Here is a 19,573-nt window from a genome sequence, read left to right as displayed (position 1 = left end):
TTTCCTTTGTTCAAAATATAAAGACTGTGGCACTGCCTGTATGGCCAATTCTTCATCTCCAATGAATCAAATCTGAAAGGTGGAACACGTTAAGGACGAGGAAACTCCACACAGACAACTGGCTGGCGGATCTGAATCCACGAGGCAGCAGTTTGAACCACAACACCACCATACCACTCCAAAACACAATCATATCACGAAACGTACCGATAAGATGACAGACACAGGAAAGAGGTGATCATACCATAACCTGGGCCATCAAGACAAAAAAGCTCACCAAGTATTGCTCGACCACACCTCACGTTTATGTCTTTTTGAAAATTTTTCTTAACAGTTTTATTGATAAGGATAGAAAAGATATAAATAAAAAGTCCAATGAACTCGTTGCATGGGGCAAATACATGTTTTACTTTGTAGTAGAAATTGCATTCAAACTGGAAACTTGAGAAGTAGTTCTGCACACAAAGGGTTGTGGGTAAACTGGGGGCCAAATACTGAAATGGAACAACTTAAAAAATGTGTTAAGAAACTGCTTTATGGGATTTGCTGGATATGGGCTAATAACTAAACAGAGGGAATGAATGGCCCTGTCCATTTCTTATAAAACAAAGGATATTCTCAAGGCACTTACCTCGTGATAATATTCCAGCATGCTCTGTAAAATTTTCTTCAGGTTGCTCACCTGTTTAAAATACACAGTTGGTATTCAGTTGACGCTTTGATGAAATTTGCACAGCACAAGTAGAGTTTAGCCAGGTGAAGTGATTTGCTCAGCCCTTTCCACACACTCAAGGGGCATAACTGTCCAAAAAAAAAAAAATCAGAGTCTTGGGGGGACCACAGCCTATCTAGCAGCACTGGGAACGTCTTCAGAAGGTAAGAAGCCCACCCTGCCTCAGCACTTTTTCAAACTTTGTGTGTCTGCTCTCTCTTTCCTTTAGATCCACGGTGGCCAAAGACGCACGCACACTGCTCTGTTACACGTGTGCCCACAGACTGCCTGACTTTGGATTACCTAAATGGCCAAAGACTTCTATGAAGTCCAAGTCTTTAAAGCAAATGTTACCAGATTTTAATTTCAAACACTAAAAGCTTGTGGTAAAATAAATGGGATAACTGACAAAGGCCGAGACAATACATTAAGCCCATAATAAAACTGAGAATTCAGGCGTCATGATATAATATTCCCAAAATGTTACATCTGTCTATTATAAAAGAAAATCTCGAGACGAGACTTTTTGCCAAGAGACTTTTTTCCAAGTCCCGCCCTCCTTTCAGCCACGCCCAGTCCTCTCACCTCTCATTGGTGTGAATGCTTTTGTCAGACTCAGTCTCTGCGCTCTCAGCTCTTATACATTTTAATGTTTTCCTCACTTTAAGTTCCCAATTAAAAAAGACGTATCGTGTCGAAATCTTACTGATGAATTTCATCCCGAAGGGTTATCAACAAAAGAAATGAGTACATGGGCAATCCTAGCAGCGAGAAACGATGAAGTCAAACGAATTAACACGAAAATTGTCAATCGATTACATGGCCAATGACAAGTCGACAAGAAAGATAATGTAGTACATCTTCAGGGAAAAGCATGAGACACCAAAGGAGATCTCGATATGCCATTCGTATTAGAACATTTACACTTCCCCGTTACAATAGCGTTTGCTATGACAATTAAATCACAGGGACAAACATTCGAAAAAGTCGCTTTACTTATTAGAGAGAAAAAAAAAAAAAAACGATATTCACTCACAGGCAGTTAGACGTTGTGTTGTCACGATGAAAGTCCAAACACAAAATCAAAATTCAATGCGATATTGATGAAAATTTTAAAAATTGTTTTTACTGAAGGTTTTACAGCTTAAAAAGTATTTGTGTGTTAATTTCAAAGCCAAACAGAACAAAAACTTATAACGAGATGAATACTTTTAACGCAACATGAAACAATTTTCTTTCAATGTATTTATTACATTTTACTGTTTTTTAATATGGTTAATTACTCGCTATAATGTAAAATGCATATGTAACAATTCCCGTGAAAATGACAATCTGTTTAAATTGTACATCCGCTTCCCCATATGCGAGAGGCAGATCCACAAAGTGGCTAAAACGTAGTGCCCGCCTGGGGGTTGGCGAGCGAAGCGAGCAGACAGCAGAACCCCCTTGCAGTCCAAAAAGAAATGTACTGTACTTTTAGTGTTCCTTATTACTATATATAAATAACAACACAGCAAAATAAAATCAAATACTAAAATTTTAAAGTTATTGTAAGGTTTATTTTTTTTTTTTTTAAAATAATCCTAAATACAGTGGTGTGAAAAACTATTTGCCCCCTTCCTGATTTCTTATTCTTTTGCATGTTTGTCACACAAAATGTTTCTGATCATCAAACACATTTAACCATTAGTCAAATATAACACAAGTAAACACAAAATGCAGTTTTTAAATGATGTTTTTTATTATTTAGGGAGAAAAAAAAATCCAAACCTACATGGCCCTGTGTGAAAAAGTAATTGCCCCCTGAACCTAATAACTGGTTGGGCCACCCTTAGCAGCAATAACTGCAATCAAGCGTTTGTGGTAACTTGCAATGAGTCTTTTTCAGCACTCTGGAGGAATTTTGGCCCACTCATCTTTGCAGAATTGTTGTAATTCAGCTTTATTTGAGGGTTTTCTAGCATGAACCGCCTTTTTAAGGTCATGCCATAGCATCTCAATTGGATTCAGGTCAGGACTTTGACTAGGCCACTCCAGTCTTCATTTTGTTTTTCTTCAGCCATTCAGAGGTGGATTTGCTGGTGTGTTTTGGGTCATTGTCCTGTTGCAGCACCCAAGATCGCTTCAGCTTGAGTTGACGAACAGATGGCGGACATTCTCCTTCAGGATTTTTTGGTAGACAGTAGAATTCATGGTTCCATCTATCACAGCAAGCCTTCCAGGTCCTGAAGCAGCAAAACAACCCCAGACCATCACACTACCACCACCATATTTTACTGTTGGTATGATGTTCTTTTTCTGAAATGCTGTGTTCCTTTTACGCCAGATGTAACGGGACATTTGCCTTCCAAAAAGTTCAACTTTTGTCTCATCAGTCCAAAAGGTACTTTCCCAAAAGTCTTGGAAATCATTGAGATGTTTCTTAGCAAAATTGAGACGAGCCCTAATGTTCTTTTTGCTTAACAGTGGTTTGCGTCTTGGAAATCTGCCATGCGGGCCGTTTTTGCCCAGTCTCTTTCTTATGGTGGAGTCGTGAACACTGACCTTAATTGAGGCAAGTGAGGCCTGCAGTTCTTTAGACGTTGTCCTGGGGTCTTTGTGACCTCTCGGATGAGTCGTCTCTGTGCTCTTGGGGTAATTTTGGTCGGCCGGCCACTCCTGGGAAGGTTCACCACTGTTCCATGTTTTTGCCATTTGTGGATAATGGCTCTCACTGTGGTTTGCTGGAGTCCCAAAGCTTTAGAAATGGCTTTATAACCTTTACCAGACTGATAGATCTCAATTACTTCTGTTCTCATTTGTTCCTGAATTTCTTTGGATCTTGGCATGATGTCTAGCTTTTGAGGTGCTTTTGGTCTACTTCTCTGTGTCAGGCAGCTCCTATTGAAGTGATTTCTTGATTGAAAAGGTGTGGCAGTAATCAGGCCTGGGGGTGGCTACGGAAATTGAACTCAGGTGTGATACACCACAGTCAGGTGATTTTTGAACAAGGGGGCAATTACTTTTTCACACAGGGCCATGTAGGTTTGGATTTTTTTTCTCCCTAAATAATAAAAACCATCATTTAAAAACTGCATTTTGTGTTTACTTGTGTTATATTTGACTAATGGTTAAATGTGTTTGATGATCAGAAACATTTTGTGTGACAAACATGCAAAAGAATAAGAAATCAGGAAGGGAGTAAATAGTTTTTCACACCCCTCTATTAACATAAAATAAATTGCAATTATGTAGACACGTTGCATGTTGATGAACATGTACTCTACACACAGGACAATCAATAATGATCCTATAACTTGATAAGACAACATTACAGCAGTTCAGAACCATCCAAATTTACATTTTGTTCTTCCGAGTTTAAGTAATACTGCACATGAAAATTATTTTTTGTTATATACCCCCATGTAGTATGCAGTGATAGCAAAGAAAAAATTTTAGTCTGATGTTCTAATGGAGGACGGACCTAAGAAAGTTTCTGATAGACTGGGAGACAATGGCGACCAACACTGAAAAACAGCAAACAATATCAAAAATGGCTGTGAGAGAAATGTCATATAATCCACTCAAGTCATCCAGTCTTGCGCTCACAACCTGCAAAATGCAAACATGTCTTGCTAAGATATAGTTGAACTAGTCGATGCCCGCCGTAGTAACAGCGGTGTAAGAATAGGAACGTAAAACAGTGAGAAAGGAATTCAGCAATCAAGAAGAAAGAATACTTCTTGAAAGACGCAGTTGTGAATAGGCGTTTTGCTGGAGACGATTTGTGTCAAGAAATAACCCACTGATAGGAACCGGCAGTTGCCAGATCCCGGAATAGAGATGACGTTGTACAAAAAACAGACGACAGAGAATATACTGTCGTTCATTATATAACAAAGGCTTAGGAAACAACCGTCGCAGTATAACGAAAATAGCAAGGAGCGAAACCAATGCCAATGGTTGATAGAGTACCTTCCTGTAGCAGGCTAAGGAAAAAAGACTCCCAGGTGCACACATGGCCGAAGTGAAAAGTCACGCGGTCAGGCTAGATATAGGGCGGTGACGTGACACCAATGGGGTCATGAGAGGAGCGGGGAACGCGGTAGTCCGAAGGAGGAATAGGAATCGAGAAATGCTATGTGGGCTGCGTGTGGGGGGTACCGGTTTTGAAGAGGAATCAGGACAAACCAGAAGAGAAATATACATAAGAGATAGGATTTGTAATAAAGCCAGCAGAAACTGGTTAATAGTTCAACCACTGCAGTAACCGTAAAAGGCCATTAGAGAGCACTGCTGTGTAAGGGTGCTGATTTGAAAATGAACTTAATCTGTGAAACTGCAGGGACTCTCCAGTAGAGGGCGATGTTACTTAATGTAGGAGGAAGCAGGACGAACCAGAAGAGATATATATATATATATATATATATCATATCATATATAATATAGATTAAAAAAATCCACAAAATGAAAATAGTCCACAGACAGGAAGCCTCTTCCTAAGGGGCTGTGCTTATGGAACTGAAGGCCTGCCTGTCTCGCTCATTCATTGCTTAAGATTCCAGCCTTCCTGCCTGAATGTCTTACTGACACGTTAGCTGTGGCTTCTGACAGGATCTATGCAGAGCTTAGGATGGCGTATTTCCCTTTAACAAAAAAATGAGAACTTCAACACTCTGCGGGAAGCGAAGAGCTCTCTAAACCCAACAACATCCACTGCACTTGACACACTGGGAACAGATGTGTGATTTGACCAGAAAAGAAAACATTTGGGGATTGAGCTAATTACTTTCTTTCCATTCCGCTAGAGCAGGGGTGTCGAACTCCAGGCGTGGAGGGCCGCAGTGGCTGCAGGTTTTAATTCTCACCCTTTTTCCTAATCAGTGCCCAGTTTTCACTACTAATTCACTCCTTTTCCCTTCATTTCACTAGCCCTGTTTTTAAGGATTCAAGTCCTCTGTATTTATTCCTTTCTTTGTTAAATGGCAGCCAAACTGAAAGGAGACGTGAAACGAGCCGACAGGTGAGCAGCTAAACTGGGATTTCAAACTCCAACCAATCTCTTAATGAGAAGCCAATTCTTGCTGTTAATTAAACCAGTTATTTAATTCCATGGCTTGTTGCTGCTCTCATTCTACCATAGCAGACATTTCCAAAACTGCTGATTTTTCTATTTTTTTCTTAAGAACACCGTTGAGATGTTTTGGTGACCTGAGAGATCAACCTTACTGAGACCATCACCTTTATTTTCGGATATTGTGTGATGGTCACAGGTGAGCTGGTCATGTGGCTGCTTGTTTTGTGTCTCCTTATTGTTTGGCTGCTAATTAAAGAAAAAGAGACAACTAAGGGGTCTGAGTCAAGTTAATTAAAACGAAGGCAAAAGAAGTGAATTAGCAGCAAAAACTGGTCACTGATGAAGAAGATGGTTAGAATGAAAACCTGCAGCCCCTGCGGCCCTCCAGGACTGGAGTTTGATACCCGTGCGCTGGAGGATTGCTAACCGGCCCCTGATTCATGAATCAGTTATCAGTGACGGGTGTAACAAAGACTCGATTCTCCCAGCTGCCCTAGAATACACCGTGAGAACTTCTCCGGCACAATGAGGAGTTTGTGCTTTCGCAGTCCCCACAGAGTTCAACCTGAAAACAAAGCATATGAATGGAGCAGTGCATTTATAAAACGATGTTGGCATTTGCTTCACTCGTTTGTGAGTGTGTGTGTGTGTGTGTGTGTGTGTGTGTGTGTGTGTGTGAGAGCACAAAACACTCAACCTGCAGAATCAGCCCACTTTCACGTACAGTAACGTCAATCTTGCGAGTCGATAACTTCACCTCACATCAACGCAAAAACGACAAACAACATCTCTGCCAAGCTGCGGCCATTTTGGCGAGTTGCACCTTAGTTTTAGGTTTTCAATCAGATTTGTTTAAATCCCATGCTCTTTAAGGAAGGGCTTTTCATTCCAGTCATCTGGCAATGTCGTGTAACAAGGCCACACTCTGCATTGGCAGCACTGGGGAAATTCGATACGACAAAATTCTGTCTGGATCTTCTACTCTGACAAAGTGGCCCACCACCTGCCAAACTCAACTTTTGATAAGAACGTTTGGACCTTTCAAGACGGGCGATCTGAGTTCGCTTCCCGGGTAACTCCATGTGTGGAGTTTGCATGTTCTCCCCGTGTCTGTGTGGGTTTCCTCCCACAGTCCAAAGACATGCAGGTTAGGGGCATTGGCGATCCTAAATTGTCCCCGGTGTGTGTCCTGCGGTGGGCTGGCGCCCTGCCCGGGATTTGTCCCTGCCTTGTGCCCTGTGCTGGTTGGGATTGGCTCCAGCAGACCGCCCCGTGACCCTGTGTTAGGATAGCGGGTTGGACAATCATAACTGACTGACCTTTCAAGACAGCTAAGGTACATTATGACTCTCCACAGCAAAATAAATTAGAAAAAACAACCAAATCTTTGATTTCTTCTAATTAGACTCTCTATCATATAGAAAAACAATTAAAGGGGGGGAAATCAGGACAAACCCACCATGATAAATATGTAATGATTTTGAGAAGCCAGACTGGAGTAAAAACTTTTTTCCTGTACTATAAACAAGTCTGTCATTAGCTTGAGACGTTGCACAAACAAGCCTGGGAGTTCAAACAAGTTGGTTTGTTTTGTGCCGCTAGCTATTTGAAAAATGTCTGGAAACTGAAGCGACTGAAAGGACCCCTGTTCATTTAATTGACTCGGTTTGGTGGGGGGACGCGCATTATTATGCCACTTCTGACAACAGTAAAAAAAAAAAAAAAATAGGTGGTATAAGAGAAACTTCAAAAAGGTGCTGAACGACACGTCAAAGGCTCAGACTGTGAAACTCTTAATGTGCCGAGCATCCGTACTCTTGAAAAACGTTAGGCAGCTCTCATGGTCAACCACCGTGTCACGTGTAATCAGCGAGACGTCCTTAGAGGCGTGAACAAGTGAAACCCGCCAAATCCCTTTGAAGTGAGGGGCTAACCATATAATGGGGAAAGTGGCTCGAGCCTCCACGGTGGGGTCAGAAATCTTGCAGTCTTGTGACTTACAGTGCCATGTCACAGACAGAGAGAGGTTGGGACCATGGGCATCGCCGTACCCAGCACATGACGAGCCACCCAGATTGGGACCCGAGTGCAGCCGTGCAATGGGGGACACCTCAGTACCACACTGGACCAATGTGAGGTGTTTAAACGGTGGCTGGAGTGCCAATGTAAGCTGGAGGGCCTACATGCAGGACTGAATGCAGACTAACGTCATGCCCAGGACGAAGCAATTGCAGGTGTCGCACACGTGCGCGTGGGAGACAGCTAAAGGGCTTGAATAAGGACAATTCTCAATCTGACCGGGATGGGGCAGAGTGCACCGATTCTTTTTCTCTCTTTCCTGCAGACCATTCACGTGAAATTCTACTTGGCCCCGTTGACGTCACTTCCGGGTCTGAACCTATAGATAAAGACCTTTCTGGTTCTGGCCCCCTTGATGTCATGTCTAGGGCTCGAGCCTATGGTTGAAGACCCTTCCGATCCCGGCCCCTCTGACGTCACTTCCTATCCTGACCTTTTAAGCCTCCACCTTTCCCCTGTTCCCTCAGTTCTGTTTGTGGACATCAGTGCTATCATTTGTTTTTGCAATTTAGCAGCCAGGAAAACAACATACAGAGCCTTGTTATGACTCGTGTACGAGTCTATGACACAGGTTAAAGGGGGCTTGCTCAAGGGCCCACCGGGGAAGAGTCACTTTTACAGAATTTGAACAGGCAACCCTTCCGATTGCTGGCACAGATCCCTAGCCTCAGAGCCACCACTCTGCCCCAGAAATCACAGAGACCCCAGACAAAAATACAGAAAACAAGTATATACAGAAAATCAATGTCGTTACCTTCAACCTCCAGTTCTGACCCCGCTCTTCTTTAATGCGGCCCAGCCATGCCTCATTGAACCAGGAGGGATCTCTGTTTAATTACAATTAAAGAATAATGTCAAGAGGACGCTCAACGATTCACAGCAGATAAAAGCGAGACAGCGCCCTCTATTGTTCTTGTCAATTCAAAATCCTCTGGGGCATGAGCTTCATGAAAGCCTCATTATTTTAACAAGACCATATTTCACGCAGCCAATAATTAGGTTAGGTTTACACACTAACCACAATAAAGTGCTTTGGAGCAAGAAGAGACCTGCTGGGTTCTAAAACTTGTTGTTAAGCCAAAATCTATTATTATCTCCATGAAATACTTTACACTGCGGACATCAATAATGGAGGTTGACAATTCAAACATATTCTACACTTCCTGCCGTAGTGTTTGAGACAAAGGCACATTGTTTCTTTGATTTACCCCCCTGCTCCTCAGTTTAAAATTATAAATCAAACAATTTATTTGTGATTAAAGTGCACATTACAGACTTTCACTTATGTGGAACTGACAACACTTTTTCTATCAACATTATGGAGGGCACAGTATGGAAAACAAAGTGTCAAACAGGGCGAGGTGAAGTCAGAGGATCACAGCACAGTGTGTGTGCCAAGTGTCAATGGACGTCCCATACCAAGCCAGACGTGGCCTCGTAACACCTAAAAGAACTGAAGGGTAAATAAAATAAGAAAACTTACATTCTGTGCAGCACATGGGCGATGGCGACGCCATTAGTGAGGTCTTCTTTAGAGGTACATGAGGGCACCTGGAACGTCTTCAGCTGCCACAAAAATAAGAGAAGGGTCATTGAAGCCACACTGCTTATTTGTTGTAATCACCAGACGTTAACACTGCATCAACAATACTAAACCTGAATAGTGCATTATGGGATTGCCTATCCCAAAGGTATCACAAAAAAGTGCAAGAACCAAACCTATAGGGGGCGCCACCTCCATAGACTGATCTAGAAATATTATAATACTAGACATTAAGCCCGTTACAATAACGGGCGCTAGAACAGTATTGCATAAACATTATTAGGAACAGTCTATATTAAATGGCAAGGGACCTTGACCTCATTCTGTTTGTTGTCTTAATTTTTTTGTTAAAAATATTTTTGCAAGAAGCCTAAAGTAAAATAATATTAAAAATAAAACAGAAACGTATGACAATACAGTAAGTATAATTAATATTGCCTTAGTGTAAAACTTTATAACAAAATGTTTTTATTTTTTTTTTACCTCAGGACATTTTTCAATAAAATTTCATTATAGACAACATTTTTTGTAAACACTCTTGTTCAGGACCATCTACAACGTTGACAACAAGATCTGTAAAACTTCTAACTCTTGATAATGCAACATATAACTGACCGTGGCTGAATACTGGTTCTGGCAAGTAAATGGCAACTTTTTCTAAGGTTTGCCCTTGAGCTTTATTAATTGTTATGGCAAAGGCTAATGTAACTGGAAATTGTCGCCTTCTTATGGTAAAAGGTAAATTAGTAGAGGATAGAGCCAAATCAATACGGGGAATATTCTGACGCTCATTTTCTTTTTTACAATCGATCTATTTCATCGTATTTTTCTTTGTCTTTCAGCCTTTCTTTTGTTGATGTTTACTTGCTGAGCTAACTGTTCTTCCAGCAGATGTTGCTTATATACGATTTGAGTGTCTGTGTCTTTTGTCCTACTTGACGTGTCCTTTTTTTGGGTGGCATGTTGTTAGTAGATAGTTAGTAAACATGCACAGGGCAGTATGTGTGGCGTCTCCCCAGCAATGGATTTAATGTGCGCGGCCGCGACTACCCAATCAGCACTCTCCCCAGCAATGTGTCCTTTATTCGGTTATCATGCGCGGCCGCGGCTACGCCATTCACTGTGTGCTCAGCTTCCAGTGTGTGTGTGCATCCACGATGTCGGTCATGCGTGTCGCACCGAGCCTCGCCCATGCGCACATCACCAAAAGACACACACACACGGACACCTGGACGCACACAGAGGTTTTATTATAGAGGATGCTACCGTGGTGGTCCATCTGTCTGTCCAGGATTTTAAATCACCTGTAGCTCACAAACCGTTTGACCTGAAATTTGGTACACAAACACTACGCGACGTCTACTATCCACTTTAGGGGTAATGATTGACCTCCAAGGTTATTCCTCTTTTTATTTTATTGTAGAATCAACTCTCGGCAGCGGCCAGCAGGGCGGCGCATGCATACGGACGCCGTTCTCATCCCCTACCACCTTCGCTGTCACTTCCTCCACGTCTTCATACCTTAAATCATTCTTGAGGCAGACTGAAGACTTAAGTGCCAGCTTAAGTGACAAATTAAAGAAAACATACTAAGTAATTGCAACACAAATGCTGACTTAATTAGTTTTAACACGGAAAGATGCCAACGTAAGAAGAGAAGAAGCAGGCCGCTAGGGTGGAGAAAAGAAGAGCTGCTCAGGAAGCGGCAAGCGCATCAACCTCTGAGCAAACAAATGATAAACGTACAGAAAAAGACTAGGAATACTCAAGTCAAGCGTATTCACCGCACGTTATCGTTATAGCAGGGTGCCATTACTGGTCTAGAAATATTACTGTTAGCTGAAGCAGATCACCATTTGGGGCCGCAGCCTTCCAGCTTACTAGACACTCAATGGCATCCTAATTCTTGGAGAGCTTCAAATGTCTAAGTAGCTGGTTTATGCACGCATCTTGGAAAAACAACAATTCCTACTCAGGACCTTGCTTTGACTGAACATCTTACACATAACATCCCCAAAATCTGCTAATCCTTCTGCCCTGTTACATATCTTTACAAGTTCAGTGAGCCTAACCAGTGCAGTGCCACAACAGTTTACTGGCTACAGTGACAAATGTTAGTACTCAATCTGAAAATATACCCTACTGGTCAAGCTACCTGTCAAAACATGGAATAGAATAATTTAAAAACATTTGCAATCTCTTGCCCTTCGTGCACCTTCAGTGCCATTGCCCTATACCCGCGTGTGTCTGCAGCCTGACCCCTGTTGGCAAATGCACACATTTTTGTAACGACTGCTTCTCAGACTCTGTCATTATTTTTAAAATACCTTTCTCATATCTTGTCTGGTTTTATATTCCCCATCTTTGATGCTGGCTCTCATCGTACCTCCTATACATTTACTTCTCCTTATGGGTCTCACGTTTGCAATTCCTCTTTTGATCGCATCGTCAAAGCCAAACTGACCAATCAGATTGTTCTGAGGGATTGGACACACAGAGACCTTAGTGTTTTATTATATAGCTGATGGTCAAATGGCTAAAGAGAAAAAAAAAAGTCTAGCATGGACAGCTCTAGGGCAGGGGTACTCCATCACAGTCCTGGAGGTCCACAGTGGCTGCAGGTTTTCATTCCAACCAGATTCAGAATAAGATGCCAGGCCTAACAGAAAATGAAACTTTGTATTCAATTATATGGCTTATTAATGCTTTCATTCTAACAAAACAAAAACTGTATGTATTTTTTTTTTTGTTTTCTGAAACCTTTGTGCATACGTTTGTGGTCCTTCCTTTCTCTCTCTCTTATTTATTTCAAACTTTTGTTCACAGGGATACTTTATGATACGTGCAGACAGGTTTAAATGGAAGGGGGTAATTCCTTTGTGGTGTGCGCCTTATTTTTCACAGACGGTTGGTTAAGAAAACGGGCAACAACTTAAATCTAAACGCACCAATTTAAAACTAAAATAGGCAACTAAAGGTTCTGAATTGTAACAAATAAGATAACTAAAACTAAGCAAAAAAAAAAAAAAAACTGCTTTATTAGGAAACAAACGGGTTCTAAATAAGAAATTGGTTAAATTGGAAACCTGGAGCAACTGAGGTCTTCCAGGACCGAGCACCCTGCCCTAGAGGCTTCAAAGCAAATCGGCAGTACACAACTTCAGTGGAGGGAAGACCAGAGAGAAGCGTCCTCGGATCTCTCAGCCCTGCTATTGAAAATCACGGCCAACCCCACGGAACTCGATACCACGGGCGGAGAAGCAGCAGGCGGAGGTGTGCGCGCCTTGTTCATCCTGCGCTATGAATGAGCTCTCTGTGCTCCTCTCCGGTCTGGCGGTCTGGATCAACAGGTTCTTTTAACCCTTTAACGCCTGATGCCGCTCGTTCTGCTGTGCCCGCCCCCCTCCTCCTTTCCCTTGAGTGAGTGTTTTTATGGCAGTTCGCGGATTAAACGTTCTCCATGTTCGGGCCGGTGCACCAAGTTCACTCGTACTAAGTAATTAATACAAATCCACCTGATTCCCCCAGTTCTGTCTTTTTAGTTTTCAGAGGTACGTGCTGCACATCTTGGTTATCTTTTTTTTTTTTTAACACTACCGATAACCTCCTCCAACCTGTAATTTAGCCACTTGCATAATAACTGGGCTTTAACTGATTTGGCGGCCTTTGTTAAAAGCCGGGCGTTGAGGGAAGCGAGTCAAGCAGCTCACTTTTGCTCCTCTCCGGTAAAGCCAGCAGGCCGTCGCTCGTCACAGAGCAAACTGCCGCCCGGACCTTTGCTCTGCCACCTGTTCTCCAGCTTGACGGCAAAAACAAACCCAACACGTACCCAGCTGAGCAGCGAGTCGCACAGCTCCGCTTTGTTCACACTCATGGCGGCGTCCCTCCTGGCGCTTGGAGTTCACTGCGTGCCTGGATCTTTCTTGGGACGGCTTGCAGCCTGCTTCCTCGCTCTACCAGCGGCGACCACTCCCGGCGTGTAAAAAACTCATTCTCGGTCGGAGTTTTCCAAAAGGTGCATATCAGTGCGGCAGGGCCGCAGGCGGCTTCCGTAGGCTGACGTCACCATAGCAACGCGGCTGTCCTCCGCGAGCCTGAGCGGAATTCAACTCATACAGGTATTCATGTAGGTTCATTTTATTCTCTTAAATTTCAAGTCAATTATTGATTATTGACCTGCGTTACATTCGGATGATTAAAATTTATCCGGTGCAGGTGCGTGAGTGTTTTGCGACCTGCGATCAGCTGTCATTCCGTCCAGGTTTGGTTCCACCCGTGTCACTGATGCTGCTGGGACAGACGACAACAAAATCGCACAGTACGCGTGACTTGGAATGGATTTTATGAAGGTTGTTTTTAATTTAAAGACTGTAAAATATTATAGCAAACTGCTCATTTTATTTCATGCCAAGTCCGAAGTTTTTTCTTTTTAGTTATTCTGGTGTTTTCTGGGTAATTATATTTTGGGGATTAATATTTTATTATTTTTATCGAACTTCTGTAAAATACAAAATTTCAACCTGACAAAAAGAAATCAATCTATCTATCTATCAAAAATGCATTTTTAACCGCTTTAAGTATTGTTCAAGGCTGAAGTTGGCCACTTATTTGGATTTTCCTTTCCACCTCACTATCTGCAACCAACCAAACGGTTAATCGTCCCCTGGCGGAAGGATCTCGAAGTTCTTGATTCAGATTATTTTTTAAATGAACTAGTTTAAAGGTGATAACGTTCTTTGTGTTTCATTTTTGAAGTTACTGTTAATAAAATGTGGACGTCCGGTCACCTGCGATTTTAAGACCGTCTGTCCATTCATATAAAGTACCCGAAAGTAATGCTCAAGGTCAGCAACAATACTCGAATCCGCCGGGGCAATTTTAACTGGCCCAAAGAGTGCCACAAAAAATCCCTTTTTCTACACCATTACACCAGCAGCAGCAGCAGCAGCAGCAGCCTGTGAGACTCATCAGACCAGGCTACGCTATTCCAGTCTTCACCTGACTAGTTTTGGTGAGTCTGTGCCTACTGCAGCTTCAGCTTTCTGATGGTAGCTGACAGGAGTGAAACCTGACGTGGTCTTCTACTGTTGTAGCCCATCCCTCTCCAGGTTCGACTGAGATGCTTGGACTAGTCTCCTCTGACCTCTGCCATCGCCGGTGTGTTTCCGTCCGCAGTACTGCCACGCACTGGATGTTTTTTGCACCATTCTGAGTAAACTCTTGAGACTGTGGTGCATGAACATCCTAGGGAATCAGCAGTTACAGAAATAATCAAATCAGCCCATACTGCTACGGTCGAAAGCACTAAGATGATGTTTGATGTGGACATTAACTGCAGCTGCTCACCTGCATCTGCATATGCCTGGTGTTCCTGCCACATGATTGGCTGATTACTGCATCGACCTGCAGGTGTACAGACGTTTCTAATTTGTTCAGTGATTGCGTGTGTGTATAGATATATATCATATATACTCTATATGTATATCTACAACTTGTCAAGTAAGCAGCCGCCGTGGTAAAACGCCGACGTGCGAGGTTCGATCCTCGCAAGGGGAAGCAAAAGTGCGAACACCTGATAGGCTCAAATTAGATCGGAACACGCGTCGTGTACTTTTTGCATTATTTGGCAGGTATTAAACATCACATATACAGGGTAGTCCAGGTCTAATTATGCAGATCCAGGTCGTCTGGATGGCTTTGATTTATGCGGGGACGATTCCAGTTTGGCACGAAGAAGGTACTTCATGTCATCAGTTCGCACACTTCTCGATGGTCCGGGATTTTTCGGGTGATTTTCTATGCAATAAACTTAGTAAGTTACAGCGTAATGGAAAATTGCATAATTGGATCTGGACCACCCTATATGTATACAGTATATAAACATGAAGAAGTTCATTCTCTTTTGTTTCGCTAAAGTTTAAGTGCTGGGTTAACAAACTATACTGTGACCACTATATCATTCATAATAAGACCACTAGGTGTCGCCGCATGTAACAATCTCAAGGCCACTTAGACCAATTTAGAGGATGTGGGGTGGACCGAGCTCTACCCCGGCAGTACTTGGCACAAAGACCGCGCCAGTCCACTGCAGGACCCCTTTACACACACAGCCACAATTAATGTGATACATCTTTGGTGTGGGACTTGAACTGCTCTTTTTATCTGCATCAGAATTTTTCTTTCATTTTAGTCATTCTGGTGTGTTGAGGTTTGTTATTTGACATAATAATATGGATTTGTTTATTTATTGAGCTTTTGTAAACCACTAAATATCTCACTGGAGAAAAATGCATTTCTATCTATCTGTCTATCTATTATATACTGCCTTACACATCTTTCTATCTATCTATTTATATAGTGGCTTTCACTCTATCTATCTATCTATTTATATAGTGCCTTTCACTCTATCTATCTATATAGTGCTTTTCACTCTATCTAGTGCCTTTCACTCTATCTATCTATCTATCTATCTAGTGCCTTTCACTCTATCTATCTATCTAGTGCCTTTCACTCTATCTATCTATCTATCTACTGTATCTATCTATCTATCTATCTATCATATCTGCTATATAACACAGAGTGTACACTCGGCGCTTTGCTGTGTTTGAAATTTGGCACATATGTGTAAATTAGAGAATGCAGTGAAGATGGTGGTTGTAATCAAGTGCCAGGTGGAGAATGAAGCTTGGGAAGGCGGGTAGGATGGCATTTGTGTACACACATTCCAGTTAATTGGAGAGTGTGTGTGTGTGGCAGCGGGTCACTTTGATTCCCCGCAGAGCAGATTTTCTAGCGGAGTTGGCGGCTTACTGGAATGAGTCAGGCTGTCGCCGCTGTCTTTCGCCTGAGTGCCACCGAAAAGAAAAGCTGGCAGGCGTTCAGCTCCGCTCCCATAATGAGGCCAGGGGGGTGCAGGGTATTTACATCTTTGGGAAGTGAAACGAGCCACAAATTGTTGCCCGTGAGTGACTAAAATGTTGCATGTGGTAGAAAACAATTTATTTGTGGCCTAACAAAATGAAAAAAAGGCCAGCAAGCTGAGATGTTGGCATTGGCGTGCACTCTGTCATGTTAACAGTTCTTTAATGGCTCTTTGCTGGTTTGTGTTGCTTCCATTGCTTGACAGATGATCATTTCATTCCAGGTATGGTTCTTTGCATGTGAAATTTGTTCTTTGAGCTTTGAAAAGCTCTGTAAAGTGTGAACAAAGCAGAAGCTTTTAATATCTGGAAGCCTACTTAACAGGTCTGAACAGACCAAGAAAACCTGACGTTATTGGCAGCAGTGAGAGTCCTTCACTGGGATTTGACAAATCTGGCATCACATCTTCCTGCTTATTTATGGCACCTGCTACAATCTGAATAGAAAGTTCTTTTTGGAACATTCATTTGGATGGAAACCACCCAATGCCATCACTTAAGATTGTAGGGCCCTGAGGAGCAACAGCTTAGGCTGTCAGGATCATCACTTCATCAGACCAATGGATAGGAAAGGCACAACAGAGCAGAGCCCTGCAATGGACTGGCACCCTGTCTGGGGTTTGTGCCTTATGCTAGCTGGGTTAGGCTCCGGGAACCCCCATTACCCTCTTTAGGGCTAAGTGGGTTTGAAAATGACTGGCTGACAATACGGGGAAGAAAGACAAAAAGTACGACATTGGACAAATAGACAGACAGATAGGAAAGGCACTCTATAGGAGATATAGCAGATAGACATAGAAGGTGCTATATAACAAACAGACATGAAAGGCACTATATAGCAGATAGACATGTATCATTCAGGAGGGGACGACAGAAGTTTCAGGGTCAGGCAGTTTTACTCGCTACTTGTGGCACCATTAAGAATGTCACTGGATTTTGCACAAGTGACAGTATGGAGTGCATAACCTCAACTATTTCTTGACGTCTAGCATATCTTGCAGTCTCTGCTGCTGGTTGTCATCTGCTGTGTACCGCACTTTCACTGAAAGCATTAAAGCTATGGTGTAAGGCGCTATAAACAAGAAGGTACACTCACAAGTGAAATCAAGCCTGGACCCCCAAACCGCATAGCCCATGGCGTACCATTTGCAGTTCAGATGGAGGGTTTTGCTGTTCTTCCACTTCTTTTAGGTGGAGATGGATGTTTTTGGCAGAGGTGGGGGGCACGGACTGATAGCGCCACCTGGATTGGGACCCGAGCACTGCAGGTGACACTTCAGCAACACACTGGCACAGAGTGAGGTTTTTTTGACGGTGGCTGGAGTGCCAATCCTGCAACAAACCCCAAGTTTTCCCTGTAAATTGGTGGTCCTGCCCGCAGATTAACATCCTACCCAGGATGGAGCAATGGCAGGTTGAGGGTCTTGCTCAAGGGCCCACCGGAGTTGAGACACCTCTGGCGTTAATGGGATTGGAACCAACAAGATCCTTAGAGGACACACCAAGGGGTTTGAAGAGCCATGGAAGACCAGACCCTCGCGGGGCCAGCAGAACAATGGCTGCCTGTTTCCAGCTCTCTTTACAGGACCCGACCCCCCATGTTCTGTTTCTCTCTTAATTGCCTAAAGTTGTTTGTAGTGAGGACCAAGAAAACCTTTTAATCTCAAGTTTTAAAGCAGAATGGAGAGAAATCTAATGATCTCGTGTCCGTAGAGGAAGTGAATTGGTGGGTTTGCCAAGCCAGTCGGTGCGTCATGATGTCTGGAACTGGGTGGCAAGATGGGCAAAGACATGGGGACGAGGTGGAAAGGTCTGATACAGAGAGAGAAGGTGAGTGTTGGCGTACAGCTTGATGTGGTGACTTTGGAAGATTGTCATTGTCGCGTTTTTGTCCCATCTTTGCTTTATTGCTGGCTGCTCTTCCCACAAGCCACCCAACTGGCACATCGGAGACAAAGGCTCACTCATCCCGGCCCAGGAAAGCAGCTGATGTTTGTTTTGCCACACTCTGTCCTTCCTGTGCTCATTCCTCCCTTCTGTGTGTCAGACCATCGGGAGCAAAGACCTGTCCAGTAAGGTCCAGGGAGACTCGGGCTCATCTTCTCTGATCTGGAGGGATTCTTCCCTTGCACATTTTTGAGGCATGAACACCCCCCCCATATTTCATAAATCTGGCATCTGTGTGCATTAATCCGACATCTAAGGGGGGCACTTTCTGGTGACAGCACCCAGCTGTGGGACTGTTCACACACCGCAGAGAAACCTCATCTGCTCACCTGTTCTACTTGTGGCTAATCCAGGAAGGCCCATCCCTGCCTGTCTTGTGCCACCCCTCTCCCCCAAGACCTCATGTGAGGGGGTACCCTTTGTGCCCCCCAGTTCTCTTCACTTATTCTTACCTTGCATGCTGTATGCAAACTGGGAGACCCTGCATGTTTAGTGCCCCCCCCACAGATCTCATGCATCTCTTGTACCCCCCCACTGCTGTTTATACCCTTACTTGAATGGTGGTATGTAAACTGGGAGACCCTGTATGTTTAGTGCCCCCCCCACAGTCCTCATGGGTCCTTTGTGCCCCCCCACTTCTCTTGATCTTGTACACTGTATGCCCAACTGCAGTGTAGTGTTCAGCTGCCTGGCCCATGCCACTCTTCACGCACACACACACACACACACACACTTACTTGTGCCTCTCACTTCCACGAAGCGTTTGTGCCTCCTGAGCTGCTGCCGCCTAGCAGGGTGGTGATCGCCACTCCAGCCACCGCAGCCTTCCTGGCAGCCCGCAGCACTTTCTGGTAACCCGGCGAGGGCGGATGAGTAAACAGGCGAGTGAGATTTCAATCGGGGAGTTCTCGGCATCCATGGCCAGGGTTGAAAGGCATTATATGATTTTTTTTTTTTGGCTAAATTGGCCGTAGTGTATGTTTGTGTATGAGTGTGTTCATCCTGTCCGGGGTGTGTTCCTGCCTTGTGTCCTATGCTATCTGGGATTGGCTCCAGACTCCCCGCTGCGGCTCTGCTCTGGATGAGCAGTGTCTGAAAACGGATGGATGGATTAAAATGTATAAAAAAAAAAAATTAAAAAGACCAGAGAGAGTGCTATTCCAAACGCTGCCACCAGGTGTCATCAAAGAGTAACAAAATCCAGATTCTTCTAGCAACTGTGGTAAAAGTCCCAGTAGTGCGTAATTGCATAGCGCAGTACCTATGAGGTCAGTCACGTGACGCCCCAACGTCACCAAACACCCTCAACGTCAGTC

The 19,573-nt window shown here is 43.5% G+C and overlaps 1 protein-coding gene across 7 annotated transcripts in view; it reads right to left on the bottom strand.

Moving 5' to 3' along the window:
- LOC120541205 (protein Hook homolog 2-like) overlaps positions 1 to 19,573 on the bottom strand; it is a 154,203-nt gene that overhangs the window by 44,119 nt on the left and 90,511 nt on the right. For 4 of the 7 annotated variants that reach the window (XM_039772627.1, XM_039772628.1, XM_039772629.1 and 1 more), the window contains 3 exons: positions 9,331 to 9,413; positions 8,602 to 8,674; positions 632 to 682 (listed from right to left, as the gene is read on the bottom strand). In XM_039772627.1, the coding sequence (XP_039628561.1) occupies positions 632 to 682; positions 8,602 to 8,674; positions 9,331 to 9,413 (207 nt within the window). Of the gene's footprint in view, positions 1 to 631; positions 683 to 8,601; positions 8,675 to 9,330; positions 9,414 to 13,219; positions 13,445 to 19,573 lie in introns of those variants that run through there. The other 3 variants (XM_039772630.1, XM_039772631.1, XM_039772632.1) reach the window with 1 other exon arrangement.

Source organism: Polypterus senegalus, chromosome 12, assembly GCF_016835505.1.
Source record: "Polypterus senegalus isolate Bchr_013 chromosome 12, ASM1683550v1, whole genome shotgun sequence".
NCBI lineage: Eukaryota > Metazoa > Chordata > Cladistia > Polypteriformes > Polypteridae > Polypterus > Polypterus senegalus.
Note: the sequence above shows the minus strand (reverse complement) of the source record. Positions and strands in the feature narration are given on the sequence as shown.